This window comes from Gigantopelta aegis, chromosome 4 (genome assembly GCF_016097555.1).
Source record: "Gigantopelta aegis isolate Gae_Host chromosome 4, Gae_host_genome, whole genome shotgun sequence".
NCBI classification, from domain to species: Eukaryota; Metazoa; Mollusca; class Gastropoda; order Neomphalida; family Peltospiridae; genus Gigantopelta; species Gigantopelta aegis.
The window spans coordinates 8,774,146-8,795,795 of NC_054702.1; the positions used below are offsets into that span (position 1 = coordinate 8,774,146).

Below are 21,650 nucleotides of genomic sequence, written 5' to 3' on the forward strand. Positions count from 1 at the left end.
TGTAACAAAATCTTCATTTTCAAAGTTGTCAACAACAAAAAAATATTATGGTGTATACCTAAGTAATATCTGTAGGGCATATTCATATTAATATGCATTTATATGGACTGTTTTGCCTTTTACAAAGTGGCTACATGTCTAATACAGTAAATGATGTAGATTAAGTAAATACAGCAGGTCAAAATTGAATATGAGGCCTATCATGTCTAATTTTCCCTGAAATTAGTGTGTAAACATTTGTTGCAAATGGCCCCAATTTTGTGACTTTCACCATCCCTCTGACACATTTCTAATAATGTATCATGAATTCAGTCACCATATCTTTACTAAGCCTCCACTTATCATATCTAAAATGCAAAATTTTACAGTTTTAGATTTTTTTGTTTTTCAAAAATTTAAATTTAAGTTTAATATTTAATTAAAAATGAAGTAAAATCTAATGATTCATTTTTTTTCCTTTAAATATTTCAAAATCTTTCCAAGACAACACTGTGCAGATAGAACATATGTAGAAGAAAAAATAGCTGCTCATTGTATGAAGAAATTCCAAAATTTGATAAAGTTATTACATTTTGAAGTTGGTGTCCCTCAAGTTTCCATTGCTAAAATTGGCCATGGCAAGGCACTGTGGTAGGTGTTTTAACACAGCCTCTGTATACTCTCAGTTTAAAGGTGACATACCGATACTTACCGAGCATTGCTTTAATATGTATATCATTGGAATGCATTAGTGTGGGCCAGTTTTTAGGGGAAAAAATGGACTGATAGGCCTCAGATTACAGTTATCTTCCCATTTGGTTGTCCAAAATCCGGAAGTTTCACCGCGCAAGTAGTCTGCTGTTTGACTGTGATTATTTCATGGCAGACAGCTATGAAGTGGCAACTGTTTGACTGAAGTGACAGGGGATAGCATGTAGTTTGTAAACATGTGTAACTTGCTGACATTGAAGACTTGTTTGTGGTAATTCCGGCCCATGCAAAAGTAGTGCTTTTTGTGTAAAATGGGTGTACTCCGGCCTGGTTTAGAGGGTGTGTCTGTTTAAAGCAATATGCTGGGAGAAAGAGCTGGACAACAGGGGTTGTCCTTTTCAGGGTATGTGTCCCCCATGCAGGCAAAGGTACATACAAAACTTCACGGGCCTGCTGATATTAATAAAAATGTTATAGCCACTAAGGCTATATAGAAACATATAGCGAAATTAATTGTGGTCTGAGGCCAGATATCACTCCTCTATTAGTAATAGTGAATTATATTTGATCTACAAAAACGACGTGTCTATATACACAGGGCGGTAAGCTTTTGGATACGTATCTACAAATGTGTAGATTGTACGTTATGCCTGTGGGCTGTGGCTGAGACCGGCGAGGGGATGGTAGAGGAATCGGATACGCAATCATACGGAAGCAGTCATGTGTCTGTCCGACTCTCAGATTTATTGCCAGTTGTAATCGAGCAAAAACAATAATAAGCAATAAAATTAGTGATTGAATATTCTTCGGTATTCATATCGGTAAATACTGTAAATTACCCGTTAGAATAATGCAACTCTGGTATCCGAGTAATCTGCATTCGCAAAAACAAGAACTCTCTTCTACTTCCTCCTCCCGAACTACTTCCGGATGAGTCACATGACAGCATACCAGCAACAATTCCTTCCTTTTCAGGGATTGGATAAAATGTAAAACTAATACGATCTTAAAGTAGCATAATCGTTAGGGACGTTTGCTTTTTTTAAAAGAATATTTCAAATACTATATCTAAATACACTTAAAACATAAAATTATTAATTTTTAATTACTTTTTGCATCACTAAGCAACTTGAGCTAATGTAAAAAAAAAATTAAAAAAAAAAAAAAAAAATTAAAAAGGAAAAAAAACCCAGTTTGCTTCATTTTATATAAAGATTTTTCAACAACAAATAACTTTAGTTTTGTGTTAGCATGAAAAGCTTTTCATGTAAAAATGTACAGTTTATATATTTATGTCAAAAATTTCTTAATCATTTATTAAAAAACTATTTGTAATTAAAAAACTATTTGTAATTAAAAAAAAAGGTCTGTTAAATGGTGACAGAAAGTGGAATGGGGGTGTAAGGTGGCAAAGGAGTGATGCAAGTAGGTTGGAGGTCAGATTAACATGTGAAAGAAACATGTATTCTGCGAGTACTGGCTAAGTAATACATGGCCCCCACCGGGCTTAAAACACTTTTGTATCTCCTAAATAAAAGGGCCATAACTGTGAAAAATTGATAAATCGCCATGAAAATCAAACTTGATCTGTAACAGTATAATATTATATGATAAAGCCATACACAAAATTTCTGCTCAATATCCTGATGCATTGTGAAAAAATTCCAGAAAACTATATGTAGGATAGATGCACAGACAGATGGACAGACAGACAAAACCTATAGTCCATAATTGCTGTAATACAAACTTTTATTAAATACTATGGAATAGTAGGCATACTCCGTGTCTAATTTCATATTTACCAAAACAATTAATTAAAAAAAAATCACTACTAACCATTAAAAACAAATTTATTGACAATTCATGTAAAATACATATCAATGAATGATAAATGTATGTACAAAATGTAAGCCGTATGAAATTCAGTTGATTAATCCACAACTTGGTAGCATAATACATTAAAATTGTTCACTCAAAGAACTAAGAAGGCATTAAAAATCGTGTTCACATTCCAATTTTCATTATTTTTAGAATGTGTAGGGGTCATTCACAATCCTCCAGAATTTTCATTAATGTACATACCATATCGTTTTTGCTACCCTTCCTAAAAGAATGTATATAAAAAAAATTGATATTGTAAGGAACATTTTTTTTTTTTTAAATTTGCTTCATTTTACGGTTATGTTTTGTGTATTTGTAAAAATGTTAAAGAGTGAACACCCAACCCCTTATTTGCATTAACTTATATAACAAAATCATTCTTGTTAGGTTATCTAAAAGAAATCTGAAAATTTGTCTAAAACAATTCTTGAAGTATTAACATACAAATGCCATGTATAAACACTAAACAAATATAACACAAATATAAACAATCTGTCACAATGGAATATAAAATTCTCCAAATGCTTTCTCCTTACATTTCACATTTTTATGACAGTAAATGGTGTCACCATAACAAGGTTTGTAATGATACAAACTATCAAATCAATACGACTTTGACAGAACTCCACACTACCAAGTCATCCATTTGTTGAGTAAAAGATTTGAGATGTTTTGCCAGGTGATAACGAGATTGAAGACATGATTGTACAAAGTAAGCAACTTTTAAGATACATATACATCTTATTGTATAACATACAATCCAAAACATTTTCATGCTTAATGTAGCACTGGCATAGGAAGCGGAGAGGGCACTTTTATCCAGTAGCAGCGATGGTTTATATATATATATATATATATATATGTGTGTGTGTGTGTGTGTGTGTCCCACTGTGTAGCATGTTAAAACGCTAAAAGTAAAAAGGTAAAAGGTAACAAAAGAAATGAGTGAAGGCAAGGAAGGGATTCTCTTGAACCATAGCATATTATTTAAACCTTAGCTCCACAGGTAACGCCTTTTTTCATACTATGGAATTTACTACATGTTATTTACTTCTGAGCCCACTGTTTTCCAAAACACTTTTACTTTTCTTCTTACATCAAACCAAACTGAAATTATTTACCAAAACAAAAACATTCTTGTAGGAGGATGGGAAGTGGTTAACTCTAGTTTTTGAGGTACACATCTTTTCTGTTTCCATAGTACCAGGATGGTGAGAAGTCCATTCAATTTCATTATTTGTCATGAACAGATAATTTAGCAAGCTGTCAGGACCCAATCAAATTTCCACTGTTAATAATGTTTTAACATATTCTGATAAAACTCATATAGGCAGTGTTTTGAACACACCCAGGCAGTACACCAGTAAAACATGGTACCTTACATTTAATCTACCTGCCAAAAATTAGGCTGTCACGTGGCATTCTGCGAGATGTTTTATTTTTATTAACAACCATAATTTTTGCAGAAAATTGCACTTTTAATTTTTTATCAATATTGTATCCTGAATTGGTTTTTTAGTGTACTACTAAATACAAGTAAGTTTACACTGCTTAATAAGGCCTAAAAAAAGGTTTTTTGTTTTTTTTCAACTCGATCCTAGCCAGAAAAAGGGGACAACCATAATTTATTTTGGATGTATTATTATTATATTTTATGTTTTTTAAAATTATTTTATAGAAAAGACATAATTATAATAATGTTTAAAAGCTGATCTACGGTACAAAATTGTTTTTAGCATCTTCCTGGAAACACACTTTTTTAAGGCCTAGCTAGAATTAATGCCTTTATCAGAAACTAATTCTGATATACAGGCCTAGTCTGACCTTAGGAAACATTTGTTATAACCAAGCACAATACAATTGATTAGCAATAGAGAAGACAGGAAAATACATCAGATAGGAAACATTAATCTGAATGGAGTCATATAATGGATAGATGGAATGCAGGCACACCGACGTGAAGTGAAGGTACACTCCCCACAAAAAATTATGCAACAATTTAGTTTTCTCGTAAATATCAATAATAATTATAGCACACATACATGCCTGTACCAAAAATGTCAGAACCATCAGCTGAACAAAAACGGACATCTATATAATTGCAGTTGCAATTAAAAAAACATATGTTGATAATAACTTGCATAATATTTGAGGCTCAGTATATTAAACATCAACAAATTAGTCATGGATACCTGAGGTTTATTCAGTGAACATAAAATTATCAAAAATAGATGAAAATCTGGTCAAGTTCATTTACATCAATAGGAATGACAACTGGTGGAAATAATCAGTTTGCATTAGAACTATTTTCATAACAAAAGCTGTAAACATAATAATAACAAATTAATGTGTATGTTCATCTTAAGAGTGTATGCCCTGTACTATGACCATATATATATGATCACATTGACTTAAAATATGTAACTTTACAACAAAAAACACCATTAATAATAAACTTAATGTTGAGAACATGGTTTTGTTTGCCAAAATGACAATAAACATCGAAGACATCACATTTTTAACAAAACAACATGGACATTTTTTTAATTCACTTTAATTAATAGGCCAAAACCCTAACAGATTTGTAGGTGAAGGTGAAATTAATGCAATGACTGGAAAGAAAGAATAAAATAATGATTTTACATAGATGAACATGTATTTAATCTATGCGACTTTCTACCATGGAAGAAAACAACATCCCTTTTAACATTGTCCCCAAAATAATAAGTTCACCACTAAGAGTTTGAATTATCACTTTACATTGTGGTATCTAAAAGGGAAGCAACTCTCATACAGAAAACACTACTAGAGTATGCAGTTTTAAATGCAGAAATTATATATAGTACATGTAATTAACCTAACAGTCAAATGTCTGCTTCTTTGATGACAGAACGCATGTTACCTGTTGTTCAAATTTGGTATACAGCAATGAAACTCAGGAAATAAACATGTCCTCGAATACATGCCATTTTTAGTTTTTGTGTGATACCCATGCCTAAAAATATAATACCGCCCTAAATAGTGATCCCTAGCAAATTTTTAGTATATTTCAGGGTTCTGTTTAGATAATTTTCAGTCGTGGGGAGCAAAGTGTTAACTTTATGATTTTATTATGCCGACAACAGAAGACAATATTTCAAATCTTAGGTAACCGGAAGACAGTTCACATGATTTTTACTTAGGTAACCAATTATTCAGTTATATGAATTACAGTACATTTCCATAACCTAACCTCAAACTAACATTGCACTTAATTTTAATGACACGGCTTGAAATAGGAAGTAAAATATGACCTGGTTATTTTTTATAAGTAGCAGGCCAAAACAAATATATCTTGCTAAGAAAAAATATGGCCTGCTGGAAATAAGACAACATGGAATGAGGAAATATGCGTGGAAAATGACATCCTGTAAGTTACATTGTAGCATTATGAAATTAAAATAATCGATTCACAAGCTAAACAATATGTCAAACCAATTCACAAGCTAAACAATATGTCAAACATCTGTTTCTTGAAAAAATGGCCTCCGATACTGCAGTAGTTTTAGCAGGTGAATTTGTATTTCACTTGCTAGGTCTAAAAAATGCACTGCTTTTTGTAGGCTGCTATTTCGAGCCCTCGATGACAGTATTTCCAGCCGACCCTGTAAATATTGTATTGCAAATTTTAATGAAGAGTTTCTATGAAAATTGGTAAAGTGACATTCAGAATGGTTCACCACAAAACCAAATAGCAGTTTGTGTAGATTTAACTTTTAATACCCGACACATTAAGAGAACAATGTTTTGTGTGTGAAATATTGTTTTCTGTGACATATACAGTGGTGGTCAGTATCATTATTAGCAAGGTATCAGAATTTTATAATGGTGGTTAGGGCTAATTAGTGCCAAGTCTCTAAGGCAAAAGCCCAATATTAAAATCAGGGACAGTATCCTCCAATTCAGGAAGACATTTCAATTCATAGTTTTAAACTATACAAGTTGAAACTGTATGAAATGATTTTTCAAATTTTATGTGCTATAAAAAATGTTCAATGAGTATGAATCAATTTACCTTTCATTTAAACAATGAAAGTAATAAAATAAAATGTGGACTATTTGAATGCACCTAGCTTGACATTTCTTTCATTTCTACATTTTATATTTTTGATCTATTCTTGTGCAATTGTTTAAGGTCTTGACATGTTTGTATTTTTCATACATGTATCTACGATTCTATTCCCTGTGTACTTCTGACCACTGTCAGCAAGTAACTGCTCCATGACAGACTCTTCTTCACATCAGCTAAGACTGAGGATGTATTACTTTACTTGGCACAACATTCACAAAATCTCTTTCCTTTCAGACAGTTTTTTCATTCTTCTCACTTCACTTTTAAAAATGCAAATTTCTTCAACGATCATTTTATCAAATGTGGATTCCGTCACTTGATTCTGTCCCACCTCCAAATGGTGGAGTCGTCACACACTGCTAGAAGAATGTTTCCATCTTTGGAGAGAGCCGTCTGTCTAATTGGAGTCGTACATTTGTTGTGCGAGAGTTTTGTGAATCTGGAATAGATGTTTAACAAATATCACTGTTATTTACGTCATTCAAAGTTCATAATTGTTTTGAACTATCATTACAGAGAACTAACTCAGGCAGAGTAACAATCAATGAAAAGAATAATTATAAAATTAATATTATACTGAAAATAATAAGTCAGATATTACAGTATACATGTATGCATTTTCTGTTATTCATCCACATAAAAATTTATCACAAGCTGTCATTTAGCCTGGCCCCCCAGCCTGCAGGGTTTCTGCCAGTGGGGTAAAACGGGTATGGCACCATACCCAAATTGTTTTGCAGATTTATTTTTTTAAGTTAACCTTTTGACAGAATTAATAACTTATCGTTACTGTATTATTTTCTTAACCCTAACCCTAAAATTAACCCATTTTCTTTCAACCAACTGTGTAGCACTAACATTTTAAGGTTGATTTCTATTTTAGTGGCGCTGAAGCAATGTCACAAAAATTGCAACAAAACATGACACCAAAGGTAACAAACAGTCCACTGCAACACAAAATTTAAAAAGAACAAAATTGGTTCTTTACAAGAATCTTGAATTTGATCGACAATTAACTGAAACCTGGCATAGCAAAGTACGTCAACAAATGTTGTACTATGTTTGTACTAACCGTGACTGGGTGGGGTCATCAACATCCAAGTCCCAGACAAAGATTCTTCCTACCTGGTTACCCAGAGCCATTATCTGTGAAAACGGAAACAAATCTCACATATACCTCCAGCATCAAGAAAATTTGTATTTGTATATTTTTCAACTCTTAAAGAGTAAAAGACCATCTCATATTTATGTTTGAAACTGACTTTATCCAAGTATTTGTGTTTATTTATAAAATCATTAAATGTCTTGCCTACAATAAACATATTTGGTGTTACTGATAGTTGTATCCACAAATGAAAAAGAATAAAAATTAAACTTAAAAAACTCAAATTCAATTAAAATTTTAATTGAATAAATATCAATTTTTATTTAACATACATCAAGATGAACATTCATGTGTGTAACAAAACCATGTTTTACTGATATACGACTTATAGTCTATGAGAAATGGAGCTAGACACGTAACTTTAATGTTGAGCTAGACACGTAACTTTAATGTTGAACTAGACACGTAACTTTAATGTTGAACTAAACACAAAAGCGGATGCCGTGGTTGCCTCCCTCACAAAAGTAATACCTGTATCTCGCCTATTTCCGTTATAAAGATGAGACATAAATACCATCCAGTAGTATCATAACCAAAGTTAAAGTTGTTTTTTTGTTTAACAAAACCACAAAAGTAATACCTGTATCTCGCCTATTTCCGTTATAAAGATGAGACATAAATACCATCCAGTAGTATCATAACCAAAGTTAAAGTTGTTTTTTTGTTTAACAAAACCACAAAAGTAATACCTGTATCTCGCCTATTTCCGTTATAAAGATGAGACATAAATACCATCCAGTAGTATCATAACCAAAGTTAAAGTTTTTTTTTTTTTTTAACAAAACCACAAAAGCATATGGATTTATTAATCATCGGCTGTTGGATGTCACATTTGGTGATCTTTACATATAGTCTTAGAGAGGAAACCTACTACATTTCTCCATTAGTAGTTAGGGATCTTTTATATGCACCAGCCCAAAGACAGGACAGCACATACCACAGCTTTTGATATACCAGTCAAGGTCGATTGGCTGGAATAAGAAATAGCCCAATGGGTCCTCCGACGGGGATCAATTCCTGCCCCCCGTCATAACCATGACAACAGTGGAGTTTGGCAGATTACCTTTTGAGCGAAGTCGAGACAGAACCTCATGTACCAGATCTCACACTCGCGGTAGTCGAAGCGGTGCAGGATTGTCACTGTGTTGTCCGTGGACGATTTCTCATCCTGGTCCATCGTACCCGGCTTCCAACACGCAATGCAATTTTCACACGACTAACACAAAGAAAGAAATATTGTAATATTTTAACCAAATATGTAAAGTATATCTTGGGTCACTATCAATAGTGATATAGAAACTATTATTGTTTAGAAACTATTACTGGAAGTGGGACAATAGCAGGTGCCCTAGAGCATCATGGGAATGTCAAGGTTAGCCAGACAATAGGTTATGCGTCTCCCAATTTGAAATAAAGCTAATTTGATTTCAAAGTTTGTTCTGCTAGAACATTACCAAAAAAAAGTTTATTTTGTTTAACAACATCACTAGAGCACATTGGTTTATTAATCATCGGCTACTGGATGTCAAACATTTGGTAATTCCTAATATAGTCGTACAGCAACCTTGCTACATTTTTCCAGTAGTAGCAAGGAGTCTTTTATATGTACCACCCCACAGACATGATAACACATACCATGGCCTTTGACATACCAGTCATGGTGCACTGGCTGGAACGAAAAATAGCCCAATTGGCCCATCAATCCTAGACTGACGTGCGTCAGGCGAGTGTTTTACCACTGGGCTACATTTTGCCGCAGTTTAATATTTTAACCACACTTCAGCACACTTTAAACTACAGCCAGTTTATATTACAAATATGGTAAGTGTGATACTTCTTTTAGAAATTGTAAAGAGCTATTTTACTCATTAGAAATGTTATTCCAGATATAATACTATTGTGCACAATATGATTATGACATCCAGGTTGTATTTAAATATTTAGAATTTTGATAATTTAACATACATTTAGTAGAAGAATAAAAATAGGAAAAGATGAATGATGATTATTAATATCATTTTGCTTAAAACTGAACACTGTTTGAAGAAACATTTTAATGTTTTCTCTTTTATTTTCCTCCATTCCGATACACTGATCTGAACATCCCAACAGCCAATGGAATGGCTAAAATCATCCAAAAAGCTCTGGGCTACCTGTTCCAGTTACTTTTCAGTTCCTTCTGTCACCTGAGTCAGAGGTCAGGTTACGGTCAAAAAGAAGTTTTGTGTTAATATTTAATTAGCTTTAAAAAGACAGTTTAAAGGCACTTCAAACAAACTCGACTACAACAATCCCATTTAAAATCAGGTTTTATTCATTATTCACCTTGGACAAGACAAATTTTCCAAGCCATCGCACACAGTCAACATAATTCCGGTGAATATCTCTCGTAGAAAAATCAGGGAAATGATTTGATACTGTAGGAAAAGGGCTGCAAAACAAAAAATATACCGTATATCGCTGTGTATTAGCCGACTCCATGCATTAGCCGACCCCCTAGTTTCACCCTCCAAATCGGCTTTAAAATTATAGACCTTGTATATAAGCCGACCCCCCTATATAAAACTAACCAAGTCAGATGTCTGTGTGGTCTACAAAATGACAAAGTACATCTGCTTTCAAACGTCATTTGTCACAGCAAACTTATCCGGAAGCAGTAGCCGATTTCTGTTTATAGAAACGGTGTCCGGTTAATTTATTTCTCGTAAAATATAAGTACCAAGATAGCGAAATATACCTAAACATTCTTGATTGCAGCCACACGTTAAAAACACAGTGACTGTTTGCATTGTTGATTGTGCTAATCGGTCTTTTCATTACTACATGTAGTCGGCTATACCCTACCATACCCAACCACCCGTGTCGATTAATCCCAAGCCGACAAACAAAACAAATGAAGCTGGAACAATTAACGTGTTCACCGGTTTAGTAAGCAGTTTTGTAATGACACGTGACCTGCGAAGTTTTCCGAAATTGTTTTGATCGGTCACCATTTATTGTTGTTTAAACAGATAAATATTACTAAATAACTTTTAAACACCAACATTTATTAAAGATGAACATATATATACAATTTTAATATCTTTTATTTGTAATAGCTTGTGTTAAAATGCAATATTGAACCTTTATGAAAGCGGAAATGCAGAGCACAATAATGACAATAGATCGAGTCAAGCCGTGACGTCACTATTCTAACTTTACATTTCCAATAAAATGTTGACTCCTTAGATAAGCCGACCCCAGCCTTTGACTTGATAAATTTTGTATCAAAAAGTCGGCTAATACACAGCGATATACGGTACTCAAAATTAAGAAATGGTGAAAAAGAGACAAATAAAATGGTATTAACTTTACAACTGGGAATGCAAACTATTAATTAAAATAGTGAGTTTAATATTAAAAATTTGTTAACAAATAGCTCTATCATAAATGCTGGCAAATAATTAAAAATTGAAGACAAGCTGTGACCCTGCACTCAAGTCTCAACACTCTAACACGTATTTTTAATTTAGGGTCTAAAATATTACAACATTAGTATCACAATATTTATAAAATAAATCAATATAACCAATATCAAAAAATAAAAGTAATTCTGACTTCAGTATTTATCTAGATCCTGAAAAAGTAACCAAATCATTACAAGATACTAACTTTCCACTGAATTAATAAGTATGAATAACATAATTGTGTATAAAAATCAAACCACTTACTCATTGTTTTTTGTGGGGTTATATGTGTACGAATCAACCACAGCTTTCCGGAACATGTCCGTGTTGATTTTCCACATCTTGAGGGAATGATCCATACCACAGGACACAATCCTAGAACCATCAATGTTGAAATCCTGCACAATTGATAGGAGTTTTTAAAAATCTAAATTACTAATTACTAATCAACCATTCTGAGAGTATTTCTAAAGCCATACATGTCCCCTACTGGACCCCAAACTATGTTTGTATCTAAAGAGCCACAACTGTATCAAATATGAGCCATCCCTATGCAAATCAAACTTGATCTGTAACTATACACAAAGCTACGCACAAAATCGCACCTCAATATCTTGAGGCATTGCAAACAAAAGTCCCCTCTGGTTGGGACTGAATGCGATTAATAAAGTCAAAGTAAGTTGACCAGTGGAATTGTAGTCAAATTTAAATTAAATAGCAAATCTGACTATCTACAATATTTTGTTTTGTGTAGCCAAAACCTTTTCATTTTTAAAAGCAAAGCTTTGGTTCATGAACAAACATTTAAGGAACCTGATCAATGTGTTTAGGTAAGGATTTGATGTAGTTCAGCAATGGGTCACACAATCAACTGTCCCCCCTCCCTGAACCTGTCAGATTATACCCGTTTCATCTAGTGCTTCAAAACAGTGTGTTCTGTTGTAAAAATATGTATACAGATGACTTTTTATTTGGTTGAAGTAGCATATGTAGCTGCAGCAGGTTTTTTTCTCTTTCACAATCTAGCTACACTAAGTGTCTAAATAACCACACATTAAGACAGCAAACAACCATAGCTGAAATGTGCTAAGGAAAGCACATTTTTAACAACAGCTATCTGGTGTTTAACCGGCCTCGGTGGCGTCGTGGCAGGCCATCGGTCTACAGGCTGGTAGGTACTGGGTTCGGATCCCAGTCGAGGCATGGGATTTTTAATCGAGATACCGACTCCAAACCCTGAGTGAGTGCTCCGCAAGGCTCAATGGGTAGGTGTAAACCACTTGCACCAACCAGTGATCCATAACTGGTTCAACAAAGGCCATGGTTTGTGCTATCCTGCCTGTGGGAAGCGCAAATAAAAGATCCCTTGCTGCCTGTCGTAAAAAGAGTAGCCTATGTGGCAACAGCGGGTTTCCTCTAAAAACAGTGTCAGAATGACCATATGTTTGACGTCCAATAGCCGATGATAAGATAAAAAATCAATGTGCTCTAGCGGCGTCGTTAAATAAAACAAACTTTACTATCTGGTGTTTAACATATAGTCATTTGAACATTTGGTCAAAAAATTAGAGGAAACTCACTGCCGCCACATAGGCTACTCCCACCAAAAAGCAGCAAGTGACCTTTCATATCTATAGACAAAATTTTTTAATTTCAGTGGACGGTTTGGCTTTGACACCACCATGGAGCTGCCAATCAGATGTCATTAAACTAAATACCTACTTGAGTGGGGTATCGCTGTGCAATACCACAAATCTTGCAATGTTCTCTCTAATGGCTGTTTAAAAAACAACTAATACACATAACGTCAACAAACTGACTCACAGCACTGAGCACTTCGTCCCTGTGTCCATCGACACCACCGAGTATCATAACACACACATCCGTCTTCACGTTCCAGATTCGCAGCGTGTGGTCTGAAAGTAATACAACAAACTTTTTTTTTTTTAAACAAGTCATTTATTATGCAACATAATTATAAATTAAGCAGCAAAAATTGTTCAAACATCTTGTCTCTTTCAGAATAGTTTGTGGAGCACCAACTTGAATAATATACTGTTTAAACTATTAAGACATGATAGATACTGGGACATGTGTATCAGATTTGAAATTTGAATGGTAGTAGCCAAGTGTAAAAAAAACACCAACTCATGGATGTTGTAATAGCAGACTATGTACTCTCTGTTTGGATGGTAAATGACCCGACCTATAATGAATAACACTGATTTGCATTAAAAGTGGTGATACATCATCTATCCCATTGTATACTATTGTCAACAATTAATTATGTTTAACAAGCAAAAAAAAATAGGCCAATTCTCATGAAAATCAAACTTGATCTACATCTATACACAAAATTTTAGCTCAATATCCTGAGATACTGCAGAAAAAAGTCTGGAAAATTATATGAGGGACAGACAGATGGACAGATTGGAATTTGGATGGATAGCAGACAGATGGAGACAAAACAGAGTATGACAAATATTTTGAAAAGTCACTAGCCACAGGGCTAGTGGGTTTGTGAAAACCACTAGCCCACCAAGATAAAGCACTAGCCCAAATTCCTGATCAATTATAACTGGATTTTTATATAATTTTTGTAACATTACACATTTACGAGTATAACAGTAAAATAAAACAAACACTTAAATCATGTTGTAACTTTCAGTTTTTTGTCGTGTCGTACGTTTTGTCTTTTGTCAAGTGTGATCCATCGTCATTGTCCCGTTTTTGTTTTTGCCCCCCCCCCCGGGGAAAATTAATTGAGCAAACTCTTGGTTGGTATCTAAAAACACTATCAAAATAATTAAATTTAAATGAGGGTACGACAGTGTCGCCAGGAACGGTGATGCCAAATACAGGGCATTATCCCGTGTCAGACTGATATCAAAAGAATATAACGGCGACATCTAATCCGTTGTTAATTGATGAACAAAAAAGGTATTATCTTGTATCGGCAGCTATGACGTTTTATCCAAACCGCTACACGTAATAGGCCAAGCCGAGTCATTGCATATGCGGTTACCAATAAAGTATATTGTTTTCCTGATTGCCGATAACCACATGTTAGCGAAGTGTTAAATTAAAAAACAATAGGTAAATAAAACAAACACTGAAATTCAAAGCATGGCTGGGGTTTACTTGATTGAGATTAACCTGTCGTCGCGATTGATGATTTCCAAGTTCTTAGCCTAAAACATGTGCGAGATTAACGACCACGTGTCTAACCAATCAAAACACGCATGTCATTAGACTTTATTTCCTGTGCCAGAAACTTGAAAGGGAAAGGTAAACAATGCATGCTGTAACTGTGACGATGTAGAGATAGCATGTTACTGCAGTTTGCAGACCTAGCTCAAGTGGATTATTATTATATACTCATTGCGTTGTTGATATTATTCGATGACAAACGTCACAATCAAATTTATTAAACGAAATTTCAGCCGAGAGAAAAAGAAAGAAAGAAAACAAAAAACCCACGATCGAGCGATGACGAGAGGAGGGGGGAAACCACTAGCCCGCAGGGGCTAGTGGTTTTGCGTTTCTCACTAGCCCGAACTTAAAAACCACTAGCCACGGGCGTCGGGCTAGCGGATTTGTCGAACTCTGGACAAAATCTATAGTTGTCAGGTTGCACCAGTATGAAACTAATAAGACAGAATACAATAATAAATAATACATTAAATACCTTTACTGACTGACATAAGAAGATTCCGATCTCTAGGATGAAATTTCAGTTCATTCACTGCATTACCATGACCTATGAAATGCTGCAATTAAAAAACGTATTACCCGTAACCTTCAATACGAATCAGCTTTTCTAAAACCTTATATTATGTTTGACAAAAAGACGGAATGGGTTAAGCAATATTACTTGTTTTATTATACACCCATGTGAGAGATCATCCATTGTAGATAATTTTAGTCTTCAATATACATTGGAGATCACTTCTGAGACTTCTGATTGGTTGTTCCATGGTGACAGGGCTGCTATAGCATCCAATAAAACAGAACTTAATTGCTCTGGGATGTATAAGATAACCTGAAACTGATTGCTCTGTGACATTAACTGCATGCACCATTAATAAGTTAAAGATGGAAATAAAAAAATGATTTAATTTGTTTTAAACATGGTTATTTTGAGGTTATGACCAAATTCACAAAATTGATAATAATAATAATAATAATGTGGGTCCAACAAAAATCTTGGACAACTCATAACGACTTACCTTGATTGACTGCATGGCTACTGGGCTGATGACCCGGATAATCCCGCGAAGGCCTGCTGCTGCTAACAACGGCTGTCCATCCTCATCATACGACCATACACAGCAGTAGAAGTTTTCTTCGGTCTTTACTTTGTTAAGGAATATTAGGATCCTTTTAACGTTTAAATACAGAGAACAAAATAATGCCAGCTCAAACTGCTACATGTAATAAAAATAAAAATATCAAGTAAAAAATCCAGAAAATGCATAAATAAAAGATGCTAATCATAAATGTATAAGTATTGTTATATGTGTATTTTTCTTCTTGATTTCTTAATTAATATTATTATATAAGTCAGGTTTGTTTAAACTGTACAAAATCATATGTACATGTACTACTAGGGTCCATTTACACATTTTGATTTGATTTTAAAAAATGCATTTGTATTAGCTATGACTAACAATCACCCTTTCTTAAATTCTTACCTGATGTTCAGGAATGAAAATGTTAATCATGAACTGAGCAAACATTATAGTATTTATATTCTCAGGGAATATGCTGCATGGGCCAAACAACAATATGCAAATTAGCATCTATATGTACACGGTCTCACTACACAGATCACTTCCGGGTGAGAGTTCATTGATCACTGTCCACTATAGTTCCTAATTGTGGCACATGTTATGGTTCACATATTCACTTCTAGGAAATGGTAAAGAATTAAAACAATATGTATGTTTAATGGTAAGCCTTCTGGCTGTATTTTGCCTATATTATTTTGTAATATTGTGCACCGACCTTTTGGGACATGGGTATATAGCGCAAGTGACAGCCGGAGTGAATCGGTTAATGAACCACCTGTTCGGACAGGTACTACAGCCAGATGCTGTTATATAGCAAAAACTGAGACGGAAATGTTCACAATTTTGGAGTGAATATAAATGCTTATATAATGTATGTTCGCAATGGTGTATGTTATTAGTGCCAACGAGAACCCGTTCTATGGGCAATCTTTGCTTGAAGTTGGGCAGTTTAACATGGGTTTCAATAGCAGATGACATCTGTGTAGTGACCCAAGCAAGAACAGCAATTAAGTTTTAGGTGAAATGTACTATTTTTCTTAATATGATCACCAGCTAGTGACAAATAAATAAAACTGATATGCTAGAATTACTTAGAATATTAAAACCACTTATAGATCGTAACATGATGGATACTGATGGATCACTGTAGGCCTGTACTAGTCGAATTTTCCCATTGTCAAGGCACTCATAAATGGTCACCTGAAATGTAACAATTATAAAAATTAAAATTTGTTCTGTTTAACAACATATGCTATTGATTTATTAATTATCGGCTACACAATGTCAAATATTTAATAATTCTGACATGTAGTCTTTAAAGGAAACATGCTACATTTTCCCAGTGTTTATAAAACTATAAATTCTAGACTGAAGGCATTAATTAATAAGCTCTTGCCCATGCAAATAATTACAGTTTAGATATTAAAGTTTTATAAACATTGGCACAGAGCACCAATCTTTACTCAAATGAACTACCTCAATCTTAGGTTTGAGTTCATAGGGTCATTCTGTGTCAAACACTTAGTCTAAAGAGACAGGACAGCATATACCATGGCTTGGATGTAATGGGGAAAACTCCTAAAGGTCTATCACATTTAACTTAAAACTATTATGACTTGAGAAGTTCTGGCACAACAACAAATATAAATTATAGTTAAAAGAGTGAAAACAATAGCAACAGGACAAAGTAAAAGTCTTGTTTTATGTAGTATCTGGTTTAAAGAGGTTATTTTATTCCTAATATTTTGTAATAAAAATGTGATAAATGTCGAGTTTTGATAGCATTCTGGTTTACACAGGGTTGAGTTTTGAAGGGTTTCATGGTCTGTGGTTTATAACTAGTATGTAAATAACATGATTAATGTTCCTTGTACTTACTCTGTTATAACCCGCTGTAGCAAATAACAATGGGTCCCCTTCCTGACAGTTCAGGTTGATGACGACTCCAAATATAGGATGTCCATGGTCCTCCTAAAACATACATGTAATGTGCACATCATAACCAGGGAACATTTTGTTTTCAACTGTTTTTAACTGAAAATTGATCAGCAACTACTGTTTAATTAATGTTTTAAAATTGTGCAGTGATCTCAGAAAGTTGCATAGCGAATCGTGACGCCTCATAACCCATGAGTATTTGTTGTAGTCGGTTTCCAGCAATTACTACCAGGTGTCTTAGAGGTGAGGCAAACATGTAAATGAAAACGTATGACACCAGAAAGGTGACGATCAGTTGAATTTCAAAATAATGTTCATGTATGTATATTTGAAATATCTACAATTCTACATGCCTGTATTTGATACATATTTCACATATCTACAATTCTACATGCCTGTATCTGATACATATTTGACATATCTACAATTCTACATGCCTGTATTTGATACATATTTGACATATCTACAATTCTACAATTCAACCCACACTCAAATCAGTGACATAAACAAGTTGCATACCTTGAGGTAATTGGTACACTTGTACTGTAACTTGCATTTCTTCTGCATCTTTCTCCAAGACCGTCCATATCTGCGTGAATTTAAGGTGGGTGTAGCACTTCGTGATGATTCCTCTTCTCTTGTACTAGCAGTGCTAGAAATATCATCCTACAGAGAGAGAAACAAAACAGTATACTATAGTACGTTAACTACACCAAGTATCAGTTTCTAGAACACCTAGTACCTCGAGGGTCAAACTCAGACCAGAGTACCCGACACTTATACTAGATGATAATGAGACTAAGGAATAAAGAAAAAAAGCACTATGCATTTTAATTCCAGCATTGATCATGAATTCCAAATCATGCCATTGCATTGCACATATATTAGACTTTTGTTTTCCCTTCATGTCTTATAGCCCTATAATGTAACTGGCACCTGGCAAATTGATGTAAAAATATAAATTAAATGGGAGTGTTTTTTCTTGCACAGGTACTAGAGTTCTGTGAACAGACTTGAGTCTTGCTAGACTCACCTAAAATCTGTGTATAAAAAATAAGAACTAAACAAAATAAGACCATCATTAGACCACATTTAAATTTTTTAAATATTTGTCTCCCAAAAATATTGTGCATTTTATTCACCCAGTTTGGCTCACTGGGTAACTCATAAATACAATTGGTTAAATGATGGCAATTCAGCCAATTGGCAGTTACAAACTTACGGTATTAAAATGAACTGTCAAGTCCATTGGGTTGGTTGACCAATATTTCGTAGTGTCAAACAGAAGTAACTACTGAACACTTTCCGAAGTGGTCAGACTACGCCCACAGTTAAAAGCTGATGGGGAATGACAAGCAGATCAACAAAAGAAACAAGCACCTGTCACGGCTGGAGTGACAAAGACTGGGATGTGAAGGTGGACAACAAAAGTTGAAATATAGGAGTTGCCAGATCGGGAAGAAATGAGACGGAATTCAAGGAGTAAAAGGAAAGGGGGCAGTAGGGGGAAAAAATGACACACAAAACACCGAAGCTGTGATCGAATGGTTACAGCAGACAAACACAGTTTAATAATAGTTGACACTTGTTAATTGCTTGTTTTACTACCATGACAATTCACACCATTAATGCCTAGTTTATTCAGTTCCATCACACCAAAGTAGTAGACATCCATTTTAACAGTAAACTTTGATTGACGACCACTGGGGCAACTTAACCAAATACTGGGGTGAATTGGTAACTTTTGGAGGTGAAAGTTGACTGAACAGTTGGTTTTGCTCCATATTTACTCATTATTATCAATGTCCCTAACTGCATTAGGCTTCAAATTCTGTTTGTTTGTTTTCTTGTGCATGGTTCACGCATTAAACAAAATTCAAGTAGTGGCCTTAAAAAAAGTTCATGTATGATAAGGTTATTTTTACCATACTAATGTGGCTGAATGCAGTTAGAAACCGTACACACCTGTCACCCAAAATATGCCTAAAACCGGGTTTTGGGCAATTTTACAATCAAAAAACTTTTTCCCAATCAAAAAACCTCACTAAGAAAATAATTCTGCCAAAATCGTATCCAATAAGTGGGTTTTTTACTTTGTTGACAGTTTATCAATATCATATGATTTACATCAAGCACAAATATAGTCATAATAATAATGTTGTTGGGCCTAAACATGCGCATCTGTCCATTTCTGCCTTGTTGGTAAAATGCGGAACAGAACAAATTTTAGAGTTTATGAAACATCAAATGTGACAGTGAATAAATCTAATTGATAAAATAATATCATTTTGTATTTTTATTTTTTTTGAATGCTTACCTATTGTTCGAAACACACATCTTAATTGGGATTGAAGTTAAGATCAAAGAAAATTTAAGCAGTTTGTGATTTTAGAGTTTATGAAACATCAAACATTCCGCATTTTACCAACAAGGCAGAAGCGAACAGATGCGCACGTTTAGGCCCGACAACATTATTATTATTACTACTATATTTGTGCTTAGTAAAAAAAACACTTACTGGATACAATTTTGGCAGAATTATTTTCTTAGTGAGGTTTTTTTTATTGTAAATATGCCCAAAACCCAGTTTTGGGCACATTTCGGGTGACCACACCTGTGTGTTTATTGGATGGTGTTACACTTTGGTTTAAATACTAGAATGGATTCGCATTATGTCCACATGGTTGACTTTTTTCATTAACTGATAGGAATATATTTGATTTCATGTACTATAACTGGAAAATGTAGAAAATTATTTCATGGTTTTGCTTTACTTAGTTGATCAGTTTGAGACACCTATGCAATTTAATTAAAATTAGCTCCACAATTACATGTGGATCTAACAGCAGCCCGTTGGAGCTCATGTCCAGTTGACCTTTCATTCGACCAATCAAAACCTTACTTGCAAAATTATGCCAGTGATTTGAAAAGAATTTGAAAACATTCGGGATTATGCCAAGGGTATACAAAATGATTCGGGTGAATTACGATGTATGCCAGAAACTAATTTCAAATAAAAAAATTATATAAAATTTGTTTCAAGACAGAAAAAAAACGTGATGGTATAGCCATAAAATCTGTTTATACTATTATACAATCCAGAGTTTATTACTGCACTTTCCCTCCTGGTTTTTTAATGTTGAAATAGACCAACAAGTTCGCCTATTGCATTTATAAATAGTCTCGCCCAATATTTTTAGAATTTGTATGCTCCCGAATAACGTTATAAACAGCGAAGTGTAATTGGTCAATATTTGAATTGTTATTTATAGATGAAATGTCACCTGGACATGGGAGTCCACGCAATGCTGTTAGATCTACCAGGGTAGACCCAGTAGAGCTAATTTCAATCAGATTGACACCTGTTACCTTAGAGATCTTGATAACTTGCCATTAGTATTATTATCGTCACCATTACAATAATTGGCCTAGTGTTTTAAGAATCATTAGACAAAAGTGTATGTGTTTAAGAAAAATAAATAATAAACAATGTTATATGTTCCTGAAAACGCCAACGGAATCAGGTTATGACGGAATCAGATCATGAAACAATACCAATTTCGTTAACTTTCTGTCGGTCCGATTTTTATTTTAGTGGCAAAACTTTTTACTTGTTAAAAAAATAATAATGGTCATCTAGACCATTATTATTTTTTTAACAAGTAAAAAGTGTGATAGTTACAATTTCATACCATTTCATCACCAGAGGTTTCATTTTGAAATGACATAGAAAAACGCTTTTTAGACAAAGAATGAACTATTTCATCGCCATCGGACATTTTGGATATAAAGCCATGTGAACATCACGTGATTTACTTATTTTGGCGGTAAATTAGTAATAGCGAAACATTAAAGTTGCAGACTCTAGTTTCAACCCGTAAAAACGGACACTAAGTTTAGTTAATGTACAAACCTGTTACTCATTTGGATAAAGTTACAATATAGTGAAATAAGAGTCTGTGACGTTGAAACAGGGAAATATCCAAACTAGTACATACTTCTTGTGTATCTGCCTAATTTATTTACGACAATCTGTGTTCACATTTGCCTTTCAGATTGTCATTAAAATTAATATTTTTAAAATCGTTTCTAAGATATCTAGATCAAGCAAAACGTACCCAATATAG

General features: G+C 34.0%; 2 protein-coding genes across 2 annotated transcripts in view; both read right to left on the bottom strand.

Annotated features, from left to right (window-relative positions):
* Nucleotides 1-1,653, bottom strand: part of LOC121372620 (src substrate protein p85-like) — a 37,758-nt gene extending 36,105 nt beyond the window's left edge. The window contains exon 1 of the mRNA XM_041499044.1: nucleotides 1,530-1,653. The gene's annotated coding sequence lies outside the window, so the exon portion shown is untranslated. The remainder of the gene's footprint in view (nucleotides 1-1,529) is intronic.
* Nucleotides 1,654-2,522: 869 nt separating this feature from the next.
* On the bottom strand, nucleotides 2,523-21,301 carry LOC121372621 (polycomb protein EED-like). Its single transcript, XM_041499045.1, has 12 exons — nucleotides 21,216-21,301; nucleotides 18,043-18,189; nucleotides 17,464-17,556; nucleotides 16,720-16,785; nucleotides 15,523-15,645; nucleotides 14,982-15,063; nucleotides 13,118-13,209; nucleotides 11,558-11,691; nucleotides 10,173-10,278; nucleotides 8,911-9,063; nucleotides 7,755-7,828; nucleotides 2,523-7,121 (listed from the first exon to the last, which is right to left on the bottom strand). Exons 1-12 carry the CDS (start codon nucleotides 21,249-21,251, stop codon nucleotides 6,995-6,997), a joined length of 1,233 nt encoding a protein of 410 aa, XP_041354979.1. The 5' UTR covers nucleotides 21,252-21,301; the 3' UTR covers nucleotides 2,523-6,994.
* Between the last annotated feature and the right edge of the window lie 349 nt (nucleotides 21,302-21,650).